Source organism: Trachurus japonicus, chromosome 3 (assembly GCF_045865225.1).
Source record: "Trachurus japonicus isolate A0001 chromosome 3, Traja_1.0".
In the NCBI taxonomy this organism is placed as follows: Eukaryota; Metazoa; Chordata; class Actinopteri; order Carangiformes; family Carangidae; genus Trachurus; species Trachurus japonicus.
The window spans coordinates 40,559,607-40,572,490 of NC_140909.1; the positions used below are offsets into that span (position 1 = coordinate 40,559,607).

The 12,884-nt window shown below is 44.0% G+C and overlaps 1 protein-coding gene across 1 annotated transcript in view; it reads left to right on the top strand.

The window, feature by feature from the left end:
- tle3b (TLE family member 3, transcriptional corepressor b) overlaps nt 1-12,396 on the top strand; it is a 34,048-nt gene extending 21,652 nt beyond the window's left edge. Inside the window, 12 exon segments of the mRNA XM_085772757.1 lie at nt 1,133-1,240; nt 2,390-2,440; nt 2,876-3,031; nt 4,007-4,142; nt 4,635-4,807; nt 5,383-5,459; nt 6,591-6,840; nt 8,212-8,459; nt 8,668-8,815; nt 8,989-9,139; nt 10,285-10,361; nt 10,890-12,396. Coding sequence (XP_085628883.1) covers nt 1,133-1,240; nt 2,390-2,440; nt 2,876-3,031; nt 4,007-4,142; nt 4,635-4,807; nt 5,383-5,459; nt 6,591-6,840; nt 8,212-8,459; nt 8,668-8,815; nt 8,989-9,139; nt 10,285-10,361; nt 10,890-10,997 — 1,683 coding nt within the window. The 3' untranslated portion in view covers nt 10,998-12,396.
- The last annotated feature ends 488 nt before the right edge of the window (nt 12,397-12,884 follow it).

A 12,884-nucleotide genomic window follows, 5' to 3' on the forward strand; every position in this document is an offset into this window, starting at 1 on the left:
TTTCTTTCCTTTTTTTTATTCTGGTTGATTTTCATGAACTTTGCTGTCAGTCATTTTCTGCTGTTTTGTCACTGACGTGCTACACTGCGCACACACACACACACACACACTAAGAGGCTCTCCACTAGTCATTAACATAGGTTATACAGTGACAGATCCTGGTCACTTTTGTTTTTATTTGCATGTACTTGCATGTCACCGTGAGAAAAAAAAAGTACAGTCCGGAATGCAAGCCCTGTTTGCTTTGAATTGTTAACGTTGCTCCGAGCGTGTCCGTCCAGGTCAGCCCGGGGATTAAATGTCGGGTTTTGTGTTTATCTGTACACCAAATATCCTGAGCTGCACTCCGCTCCCATCTCACATTTTCTCTTCGCCCTCCACTCAACCTGCTCAACGCACCACCTCGCTGCAAATTAATGCTTTTGTCTCGGAGTGGCTTTTTGTGTTCGCCGGCGTTCTCCGTGTGCGGGGGGGTTTGTTCAGCTGTCTCGTCTCGTTTCCTCCTTGCTCCATTGCCTTGGCGGCGGCAGGGCTAAGCTGTCCCAGAATCCTCTTCCGTCCCCTCTCTCCCAAATCAGTCCAGTTCAGTCTGGGAGCATTGTGCGTTTAGCTTTACAGTCAATATTGTCGCTGCTCTGATAAAGGAGAAGGCTCCGAGGCCATGTCTGGACTTAAATGCACCCTTTGACAGTTCCTGGCTTTCCTGCTTTTCTGAGGGTTTGTCATTTGCTGCATTTAATCCCCACAACATTCACTCGACTGAAGGACATATGCTCACATGTCCTCACAGGACTCTTTTTATTTGTCTTAACTTACATCTGCCACACTAACCCAATAGAGAAATGTATTTATTTGCGAGAGCTGCAGCTTGTCACTCCATATCACATCATGATGGGTTAAGACGGAGCAAAGTTCCATTTACAATATTAGCCATGCTCATCTCCTCACATAATAGACGACTTTACTGCAGCTGCACAACAGTCATGCTCATAGAGGATGGATTGTATCGCTGTATGATGCAGATTATTATATGGTTTTCAACAGTTTTCTGAGGATGCCAAGAGTCCAATGTGTAACAGATTTGCAGAGAGGGGGACACTCATTGTGTGGTCTGTTTGCATGTTGTTGGCAGAATAACTCGGTGTCACCATCAGACAGCCTGCGGGCGGCGAGCGAGAAGCACCGCGGCTCCTCAGACTACAGCCTCGACTCCAAGAAACGCAAAATGGACGAAAAATATGTGAGTGTCTTTTACCGCTTTCTTTGTTTCTAGAGTTTACATCAGTGAGCAGCTTCTCCTGTTGTTGTAGCTGTTGATGGGAACCGGGGCTTGTTTCTGGTTAACACAGTGTGTGTGCCATCGCTGACATCAAAACCCAGAAGTTCAGCATTGTGCTGTTTCCAGGAAAAGAAAGTGAATGGGATTTCTGCATTGTGTTTTGGATTATGGTAGAAAATCAGCTGTGGCTTACACAAGTTTATGATACTTGCAAGTTTTGTTCAGCGAGATAATCTGCACATATGAACACCTTTTCTACCGTATATGAAGCTTAAATGCGATGGCCAGAAGTAAAAAGCTAACGTTAGGCTTTAACAGACTACTACACGGCTGCATGACTGACGTCACCACTAAGCTTTAGCTTTATTTGAAAAACATTGTATAATGGGGAAATTGGACTGTTTTTACTTATTGAAGACTCATAAATAACATAAAATAACATCCATAAGAACACTCTGGCCTGTTCGGGGGTGATGACGTTTAATGTCCCTGACAAGGTTTGTAGAGCAACTTGTTAGCAACCGCCTTTTTTACCACACGTAAAAGCTTCAACAAGTAGTGTATTTACTGACATGTTTTATATCGTAGAACAAAACCTGAAACTCACTTACTGTAAGCCTTAGTTAACCACAGACCTAATTTGAGGTATTTTACCAAAATCCCATTCAAAAAACGTATTGACTTTTAGACGAGGGAACCGGAAGTGCTAAAAGCGCTAACAGAGTTCTGGGTTTACTGGCAGTCTCTATATTAAGCCACTCTTAAAAATGTCAGCCTTCACGCCAGGAGGTAAATCTAAATAACTACTTTATTACTTAGTTCATTATATCACCACACCGTTTTATTCATGTTTTATTTTATTGGTCTGTATATTCCTGATAAAATCCAAGAACCATTCAAGACATTGTAACCATGTGGAAATCACAGTCCACTAAAATGAATTATTACACAGTTTCAGTTCATATGGATGTACAATATTTCACACAAATGCATAAATGCTCTGTACACACTCTTAAAGCAAAACATGGAGCTGACGTGGGCTCTACATGTTGATGTTCACCTGCTGTAGCCCCGTCAGTGTAAATGAACCCTGCCATTCTTTTCTTTCAGGACAGTGACGGAGACAAAAGTGACGACTTGGTGGTGGATGTTTCCAATGAGGTAAGACTGCGTCAGAGTCGCTCAGTCACATTCCTGCGTCAACGCTGCGTGGAACCTAAACACAGCTCCCTTTTGTCTTGGTGGGCAGAAACCTCAACACTTTTCACAGTGTTGACAAATATACTGTCTGCTGTCTATAGTGAGACAAATCCACTGTCACAATATTGGTTGTGTGTGCTCACTTGCTGTATTTTTTATTTTTGCCACTCATGTGTAAAGTAAGAACAAAGAACTCAAAGAGAAAAGGGAGTGACAGGTGAATGAAAAGTGTGTGAGAGATAGAGAGGGAGAGAGAGAGTATGAGCAGGCATGAGTATATTTATCTGTGTTTGCACATGAGGCCCCAGTTTGTTTGACCTACATGTACATGCCAGTGGCTTTCCTCTGGTCTGTTTGTTCAGTCTTTCTTTCTGTCCGTCTCGTTTAACTCGGCAGGATCCGGCCACCCCGCGAGCCAGCCCGGCTCACTCCCCTCCAGAAAACGGCCTGGATAAATCCCGAGTCCTGAAGAAGGACGCCGCCCCCAACAGCCCAGCGTCCGTCGCGTCCTCGGGCAGCACGCCGTCCTCCAAGGCCAAGGACCACGCCCATGTGAGTCTGAGGGACACACCGAAAGGCTAAAGAGGAGGATGGAATAAGGAGGTTACAGTGGAGGGGGTGGGGGTGGACTGACAGACTAAGGGGCATTTGTCAAGTGAAGTGGGTGTCTGTGTGAAGGACTAATACGCAGGAGGCTTAGCAGTGGGCTGCTATGAGGGGCTTGAAGGGGCAGAGGGTGGATGCACTCTCAGGAAATCAAGCCCTGTGGCTCACTCCTCTCAATCTCCTTTATGGCTTACCCAATAAATGGTCATTTCTTCCTCTGCCCGAGGCCGTAAATAACTCAGAGACACAGCAGCATGGGAACTGCTGTCTGCTCTCCTTGCTTCGTCTCACCCCCCCTCCTCCAGCCCCCCCTGTTTTCTCTGATACTGAAGCTCTGGCTAACCAGGCCAAAACAGTCCTCCTTCATCGCTTTTACATAAACCATTTCACTAAGGATTAGGATAGATTTATAGTCCACACCACCGCCCCTCACCTCCCGTGACGCCCAGCCTCACCCCCCCTCCCTCATTAGTGTGTGTCACCAGGCCTACCCCACTCCTCCAGCTTGATCTGCAAAGGAAGAATGAGATGGATTAATTATGAGAGGAGTGTTCGGGCCTCCATCTTGCTTGTCTAGCCACTCTTAACAAGCATGACTTCTAAGCAAAGGTTTATGGCCCTATCCCTGCCACACACACACACACATGCTGGCTGTAATGAAGTGTCAGTGTTAGATTGGATTACCTTGAGCCGTCCACTCAGATTGTCACTCTGGATTTCCCTGCCAATGGGGGTATTTTTTGACTCACTGGGGGATTTTCTTACTCTGGCACGGACAGTGTTTCATTTTTGCCGGAGTGTGTGTGTGTGTGTGTGTGTGTGTGTGTGGCTGAGAGTCACAGGAAGGGAACTTACATGTTTCAGTAAGAGGATACAAAACAAGGTTGCACACAAAGGTCAAAAGTATCTCTGTTCTTTTAGAACGACAAGTCATCCACACCGAGCCTGAAGTCCAACACACCGACACCGAGGAACGAGGCGCCAACACCAGGAACCAGCACCACTCCAGGCCTGAGACCTCTGACGATGGGCAAACCACCCGGCATGGAGGCACTGGGTACGCATAGCTAACGCGCCTCACAATGGTTTACTGACTGACAGAAAAATAAAAGGGTAATGAATTAATGGTTAGGTATTTTACCAGCAAGAGCAAAACTGCTGCGATCCTAGCCAGCCCATTTTTAAGAAAACAAAGGAGAGTTGGTTGGATAAAATAGGCATTATAATAACAATCAATCAATTGGGGCTTTAAAAAAACTACTCAACCACTTGTGACATTTTATGATCATCTCATTTAATGAAGAAAAAACATCTGCAAATTAACTGAAAAATAATCTAGAGATTAAACGTTCACCATGACTCATTCTGGAGTTCAGGACAGTTTTCCTCAGCAGATTGAACCAAATACAATGGGAATAATCACCAGTTGCAATGTTATGTTATTAACTCATGTTAATGATCCATAGTTTAGCATTTCCTCAGCTTAATTGTCGTCTCTGGCTTCTACACAGTTTCTTTGAAAAAACTGAGAATGTTTCTTCTCCTCCAGCTGCCCCTGCTCTCCGTACACCTCTGTCCATTGCGGGCTCCTATGCCGCCCCGTTTGCTATGATGGGTCACCACGAGATGAACGGATCCCTGACCAGCCCCGGCGTTTATCCGGGTCTCATTTCACCACAGATGAGCGCCGCCGCTGCCGCCGCCTACGGACGCTCACCAATTGTAACTATGCCAGATTCTATATATATTATTAAAAAAACACATTTTCCACCTACATTCAGCCTCCATCAGCTTGACATGACAGGACTGTGTGAATGATCCACCTCGCCTTTAGGTTGTTAAGTGTTTGCAGAATGACTTTGAGAAACTTGAGCAGTCATCCGGCATTTCCATAACTCATCGTGAATATTTCTGCTTGGCTGGCTGCAGCTTGTTGTGTGTACATAATGAGAGAGTACAAAGACAGCCTGGCTCCTTTACTTTGATGTTAGTTAGTTAGCATTCTAAAGGCTTTTTAAAAAAAAAGAGAGACTCGCCCCCAAAATGCATCTCCATGTTTGAAAATCTCCCGGGCTTTCATTAGCATTAGCAAGTGGGATGTTGTAGCCTTGTGCAAAGCTTGCCTGTATGCAACGAGGCTGAATTTGCACCTTTGAAGGGATTTGCCTGGAAACAATAGTTCCTCAGGGTGTTAGCAGCTTAAGTGGAGCATCGTTTTCAATTTGAATATTAGCTTAGTCTAATTTATCTTTGCAGGTTATCTGCTGTTTAACGCTTCCCTGTTTTTGCTCGTGTAGGCGGGGTTTGACCCTCATCCCCACATGAGAGCTCCAGGCCTGCCAGCCAGCCTCACCTCCATCTCTGGTGGAAAACCGTGAGTATCTGTGTTTTATGGCACTTTTCCACTACACTTTCGCGGCACGGCACGGCTCGGCTCAGTAAAGGTGCTTTTCCACTACAGCTGAGTTCTTCTAGTACCTCCTCAGCGGGGGTGGGGTCGGCACGGGGGTGATTGCGGAGGTGATCGCGCTCGTCAGCTCCAAACTCACTCGTCTGCACCTCGATCACGGACCACAGTGTGGTTTTACACACAGCATCATTTGACTCGGGTGAAGGAATAACAAGTCTCGGTACAGAATCAGCGGGCGCTGTTGCCGCTCTGTTTTTGAAATTTCCGGGTTTGATTCTCATGCCGGACGTAGCGCTCTCGACGACGCTCTGTCCAATCAGTGGAAGGTAGTCGACTGACGTCACGTTATGGTATCGCTTCGGCTCGCTTGGAACCAGGGCCGAGGAGGTACTAAAAATGGTACCTGGTACCAGGTACTAGGGCTAGTGGTAAAGCAAAAAAAGCGGGCCGTGCTGCACGTCTCTGTGTTTTAAAGGGATAGTTCAACATTTTGTCTATTGCAATAATCCCTATAGTCAAAGACGTTTACGTTCATTACCTTTATTTATTGGTGAATGTTGTTTTGAGATCTGCGGGGCAGAGACGTGAGCTGCTCAGTGGACTCAATGGAGGTGAATGGTACAGGTCCCCTGTCCCTCAAAACTCATCAGATACACAATCCAACAACTCCAAAACGCTCTTGTGGACAAGTTGTGACCTGCACATTCACCACGCTATGAAATAATAATGTAACATTATGAGACAGAGTTGTTTTCAAGGCAAATGCAAAGCCGGAACTACATTTGTTTCATGTGTCGTAATGTTACATACTATTGGAGTTGTTGGATTGTGTACTTGATGAGTTTGATGAGGAACAGGGGACCTGTACCATTAACCTCAATTGTGTTCACTGAGCAGCTTGCGTCTCTGCCCTGTAGATCTCAAAACAACATGCACGGATAATTAAAGGTAATGAACCTACCCCTATGACTATAGGAATTATGGCAATAGGCGAATTTGCCAAAATGTTGAACTATCCTTTTAATTAGTTTTTATTAACAGATGTCACACGCCGAGCTCATACTGACCGTCTCTCTCCTCCTCCGTCCTCTGCAGAGCTTATTCTTTTCATGTGAGTGCAGATGGTCAGATGCAGCCCGTGCCCTTCCCTCCAGATGCGCTGGTGGGCCCGGGCATCCCGCGCCACGCCCGCCAGATCAACACACTGAGCCACGGGGAGGTGGTGTGCGCCGTCACCATCAGCAACCCCACGCGTCACGTCTACACCGGTGGCAAGGGCTGTGTCAAGATCTGGGACATCAGCCAACCGGGCAGCAAGAGCCCAGTGTCCCAACTGGACTGTCTGGTAACTACATGTTTGTTTCAACTCACGGCAGGAAGGAGGGAACTAGAAATGGGTTTACCCGTGTGTTTTATATATGTGTGTATTACTGCAGATGTTTCAAATCAGTAACAAGGCTTCCAACCAGAACAGAGACACACTGCACTCATGTTTCATGAGGTTACTGAGATCAGATTTTCTGTAGCATCAAATGTAGCCTGACTCCACAGCCCACCATAGATTTCCTCCAGATCCCAGCAGACAGAGATGTGAATAATTCAGCAAAGTGTCTCACTGCTGTGCTGAAATAATCCTTAGTGAGAAAAAAAAAAAAAAAGCCTGCTGAGTAATGATACTCTGATTGGCCAACCCTGTCTGCCATTACCCAGCTCATTACTTCCTCCCAACTGCCTCCCATTTCTCATTTTGATACTGCGGCTTCACGCTGCTCCACTCATATGGCCTCCAACACCCTTAAGGTGCGTCCAGAGTGCAATTGGGTCTTATAAAGCCATCAGGGTGCTGTTTTAATTCGACCGAGGGCTTTCACAGTCCTATTGATCTCTGTCTTCCTGCTCTCCTAGAGCTTGGCCAACAAGTGCAGCCCCACTCTCTCTCTCTGTCTCTCTTGTTAAAGCTGACACTCTTATCTTCACTATGACATGAAGGAGTTAGCTGCTTTCTGAAAACTTCACCTGTCAAAGAAAAGCTCTTCTCCAGTTGAAGTGTGGATGGTCTTGATGTGGATATATATATATATATATATATGGATCAGTGACAAATAAATAAATGAAAATTAATAAGTAAGAAAAGTGTTTTAAAAGCATCAGATTTGTTGAACTGTAGGCTACATGAGAAAAGAGAAGAAATAGCCCGCACAACCTCGTTTTGCTCCAGAATATTTTACTGACAACGTTTCGGGCTTCTCAGCCCTTCATCAGGTCATCATCATCGAACTGTACATGTACATTTTGTTTTCATGTTGGTTTTATGTCGTTTGAAATGACATTTTTAGAGAAAGTATATTTACTTTCTTTTGAAAACATTAAATTGAAATAGATTTTTTCTTAGTTTCTATACTTTAATTTTAATGCATTTTAGCAACACTGGGCAGGACATGTCCTAAAAACAAAAAGCTTTTATTCAAAATAATGTGTGACAAATATTGTAAAATAGTGTTGCATTGCAAAAGTGAATTACATTTATTCCACATTTCAGTCCAGATTTCTTTCCTGTCTATAGTCAGATTTTTACGAAACAATACTCGTTCCACCACCTGACAGTGGGTTGCATCAGGTCATTGACCCATATACTGTATATGTTCATGCAGCAGTTTCACATGTTGAATGAAACCACACACATTGTTAAGATGCTCTGCTCTCGTCTGTGCTCCAGAACAGAGACAATTACATCCGCTCCTGCAAGCTGCTGCCTGACGGCCGCACCCTGATAGTGGGTGGGGAGGCCAGCACGCTGACCATCTGGGACCTGGCCTCGCAGACGCCCCGCATCAAGGCCGAGCTCACCTCCTCGGCTCCGGCCTGCTACGCGCTGGCCATCAGCCCCGACGCCAAGGTCTGCTTCTCCTGCTGCTCGGACGGAAACATCGCGGTGTGGGACCTCCACAACCAGACCCTGGTCAGGTCAGTACGGCGGCTCAGGAGGATGGATTTGTATGGAAGTGGCAAACCTCTAGCACTTTGAATTCTTTAATACACACGTCACTGTGATTGAGGAATACAAATGTGTGACCACCAACATAACACAAGACCCTCTCATTGTTAGAGTTTGGGAGGGCTTTCGGTTTGCTCTTTGGCTGACTTGATCTTTTGTGCTCTGGTGTTGCTTCAGGCAGTTCCAGGGCCACACAGACGGAGCCAGCTGTATCGACATCTCCCACGACGGGACCAAGCTGTGGACCGGAGGGCTCGACAACACCGTCCGCTCGTGGGATTTGAGGGAGGGGCGACAGCTCCAGCAACACGACTTTACCTCACAGGTAGAGAAAAACAAATCCAGCCCACCTCAAAGTCAACTACTACATCTTTCACATTGATTCCAAATGTAGAAGCCACATCAGTAACAGTAGTGGAGATGATGCAGAATTGTTGATGAGTTGTGAATCTGAAGCGATGACGTGCTGTTGACGACTCAACTGCTCCCTGGTCACAGATCTTCTCGCTGGGCTACTGCCCCACCGGAGAATGGCTGGCTGTGGGCATGGAGAGCAGCAACGTGGAGGTGCTTCACCACACCAAGCCAGACAAGTACCAGCTGCACCTGCACGAAAGCTGTGTCCTCTCACTGAAGTTCGCCTACTGTGGTAAGTGGCCTCACACACAGATACACAGATAAGCTGTTTAGCATAAAGGAGATAAAAGGTTTCTTCTTGGATGACGTCTGATGATGCTGTGATTTTGTTTTTGATACATCAGGCAAAGGTTTTACCTGGACCAATTCTGATTTTCAGAACGTGCATTGTTCCCAGAGTTAGTTTTAGACCTTGAGGTCATGAACATATACGTATATATATTTCCTTAATTATATATATATATATTTCCAAATTAAATAAATGTGCATGAATGTAACTGCTTTTGGGTCAATTCTTAACAGAGATATTTTTGATAATGCAACAGGTTGAGTTTCATCTTTTTCAGTTCTGTGAAAATGTCTTTCATAACTGAGCAAAATTGGTGATAAAACTGACATCTGTCTAAATGAATCGATATCGAATCGGATTGGAAATCGAATTGAATCGGGACCTTGTGAATCGGAATCAAATTGACTCAGTAAATCAGTAGTGGTACCCAGCTCTAATATGCGTACCGTATATACAGTATTTTATCTCATCTGTCTAAATAGTCCACAATAAAGGAACAAGGAGGCTGCTACTCCACAAACATGCTCATTAGAGAAATTTGTCATTGCCTGTTGAGCTCAGATCCCTCTGCCTGTCGGGCAGACCAGCTGGTTTCAGGTTTATGGCTCTGACAAATGAAGTTTTACAGTCGCCTCACTGACATATTTCCAGAAATGTCCTGTTTCATTTCCCATCACAAACCCCCCACAGCACAGTCCCCTATCTCTGCCACCACAGAACTGCTTCATTCAAATGATGCTTGCAATTTCAGAGCTCTCGCTGTCACTAATTGAATCATTAGCCAACTAGTCAGTTGGGTAATTAATCAGAGGGTGATTTAAATAATTATCAGAGTGGAAATGTGAGTCTCCTTCATTATGTGCTTTTTATGATTGTTTATATAATAGCATTTTCCCCTATTAGGTTTTTATGGTCATTGATAAGCCGCCTACAGAGTCACATGTTACAGTCACAGTGAATAGTAAATCTCTCCTCAAAGCCTAGAGGAGACGGTGGTGAGCAGGTTTGTGAGGACAAACAAGAGCGTGTGTGTTGAGCACACATCCCTTTAGATTATGTTCTCAAGACGTCTGTTTCTGTGTTTGCAGGTAAATGGTTTGTGAGCACAGGGAAGGACAACCTGCTGAACGCATGGAGAACTCCTTATGGCGCCAGCATATTCCAGGTAACTGAGAGAATCACAGACGCACAATTAAACTCAAGGGTATAAAAGAACGTTACATTACTGTCAGATGACGAAGTTTTTGTAGTGCTCAGATTCTATTGTTCTTTAACTGTAATTCAACACTGCCATGATTATGTGGGACAAACAGAGCTCAGCTTTAGGTCTATCTACAAGCTTTTCAGATGCATCTGAGCACTGGAATCATCATCTCAGGGAAGAAACTAGTCATTGACCATCTTTGATATATTTTTTTCTATTAAGAAAAAAAAAACAGTCAGTCTAGTTCCAGCCCCTCAGATGAGAGGTTGCTTGTCTCAGATAGTCAATTGTTTGTTCATTCCATTGTTCATTAACTAACAGTTGATTGACTAAGTAGCAGCACTTGTTGGTTAGTAAGGCTCCTGCTGAAGGAAAACAAGTATGTAATAACCACAAACAGATAAAAACTGTGCTCCCTCCCTGTGTAATAATAGAATTGTATGAAATATGAATAACCTGAAACACTGAATGACTTCTTTGCCTCCGCAGTCGAAGGAGTCGTCCTCCGTCCTGAGCTGTGACATCTCAGCAGATGACAAATACATCGTGACAGGATCCGGTGACAAGAAGGCCACTGTCTATGAGGTCATCTACTGAAGAGAAAGCAGCGTGCCGCTCTGCTTCAGCACTTCTACTGAGATGACTTTTACGTTTTCACCCTGACCATCCAACGACAGGCTGAGATGAACTAAGGAACTTAACCAAGGGATCTGTTGGACTAAGGATACACATGCTGGAAAGAAGTTTTTTTTTTTGTCCTTTGCTTTTGGAGGGTTTATTTTTGGGTTGCACATTTTTTATTTTGTATCTTCAGATTTTTTTTTTCTTCTACTGAGGACATTTGGGTGTAACCCTGTGGAGCAGCGCTTCATTTCTAAGAACCTTGTTCCCCAGACATCTTGTGAAAAGTGTAAATACCGGATTAAATAAAAGACATTTTATATATATTATAAAAAATATATATATTTTCATGTCCTGGGTGTACTTGTGATGATTTTTTTGGCCCACTCTCTCTTATGCCATGATATACATGAGTGGGAGAGCAGAACATAGATTAGAACTTTTTAACAATGTTACTCTTTGATTTTCTTAAAGCACATTCTCCGGGCTGACCTTTTCAAACAGAGGAGCATGGAACTTGTAAACCAGGACTTTCTGTGGAGATTTAAAAATGGCCTTTTGTCACAGTGCTCTTACTGGACGATGGAAACGCGGTCTAATCTCTGACATGGAGCACTCCGACTCAGGCAGAGCCTCTGCTGGTTTGGACCACTGTGGGACCGAGTAGGACGCTATGATTCAGGAAAAGACATGGATGTAAATTTAATTCATATAAAAAAAAACCTTTTTAAAGTGTACTGCTCTGTCTGTGCTATCTTTCTCTGTTTGTTTTACCTTGTTAGATTACGGGAGATAGGGAACGTTTAATGTTTAGCCTAACCCTTGGACCTCAGTTGGCAGCAGAAGCACTGCAGCAGGCACAAACTGAACGACAATGTGCTTTTTGCTAACTTGACGTAATATGGATGTTGAATTGCACCATTGATTTCTTGGTCTACAGACTAAACTCAAACAGTCCAATCTGCACTATTGGAATCCTTGTGCCCTTGGTCTTATCAATATTCCTGGAATATGTTTGGTTGACCGTGGCGAGTAGGTGGAGAGACATTTGACCTGATTAAGTGCAAAGACTGGTCTGTCTTTATAAAAATGTTCAGTGCCTGTAAATGCTCACGATGACGGAGGGAACGGCACAGAAATGTGAAGACAAAAACACACAAATTGGTAAAAATCAAGTGTCTCCGATGTTGACGACAGTGAATAATTGTGGTTTCTACACTGTGCTCCTGATCCTGTCAGCATTTCCCTCAAGAAAACAAAAGGGGCAACATGTGCAAGTCCCTCTGAGTCACACCAAAGTATGTAGCAAATGCTGTCAGCACTGAAAAGAAATGTACAGTTGTTAATAAATCAATAAAACTGTTTTTGTAGAATGGCCCATTTCCTTGTGATTGACCCACTAACATCTGGTGTCGCTTAGAAATTACAGATGTTCTATGTCTCGCAGAAACTTAATGTTCTACTTGAAGGAATGAGATGAGAAGGTTGATCACACATCTCTACTGTGAAGACAAAGCTACAACCAGAAGACACTGGGCTCGTCCTTGCTCACATGCACATGGCTGGGGTTTTAATAATATGATTCCAGGGAATACATGAATACATAATTGGAAAATATCTGCATTTACAAAAAATCTTTACCACCAGTTCTAATTTTGTTTTTAAAAAAAAGCTAAATGTTAATTAATCTTTTCAAACTTCATTTTGATTAAAATTTGCCACACATCCTAATATCAGCGTATCTGCGCTGAGTTCAGGAGTTACAAAGTAAACCAATATTTGAGGATTAAAAAAGAGCTCGGCTTGCATTTGTCTGATGGTTTTAGTTCACCGTGCTGTGTTTGCCTTTGTGAAATCTTGTTG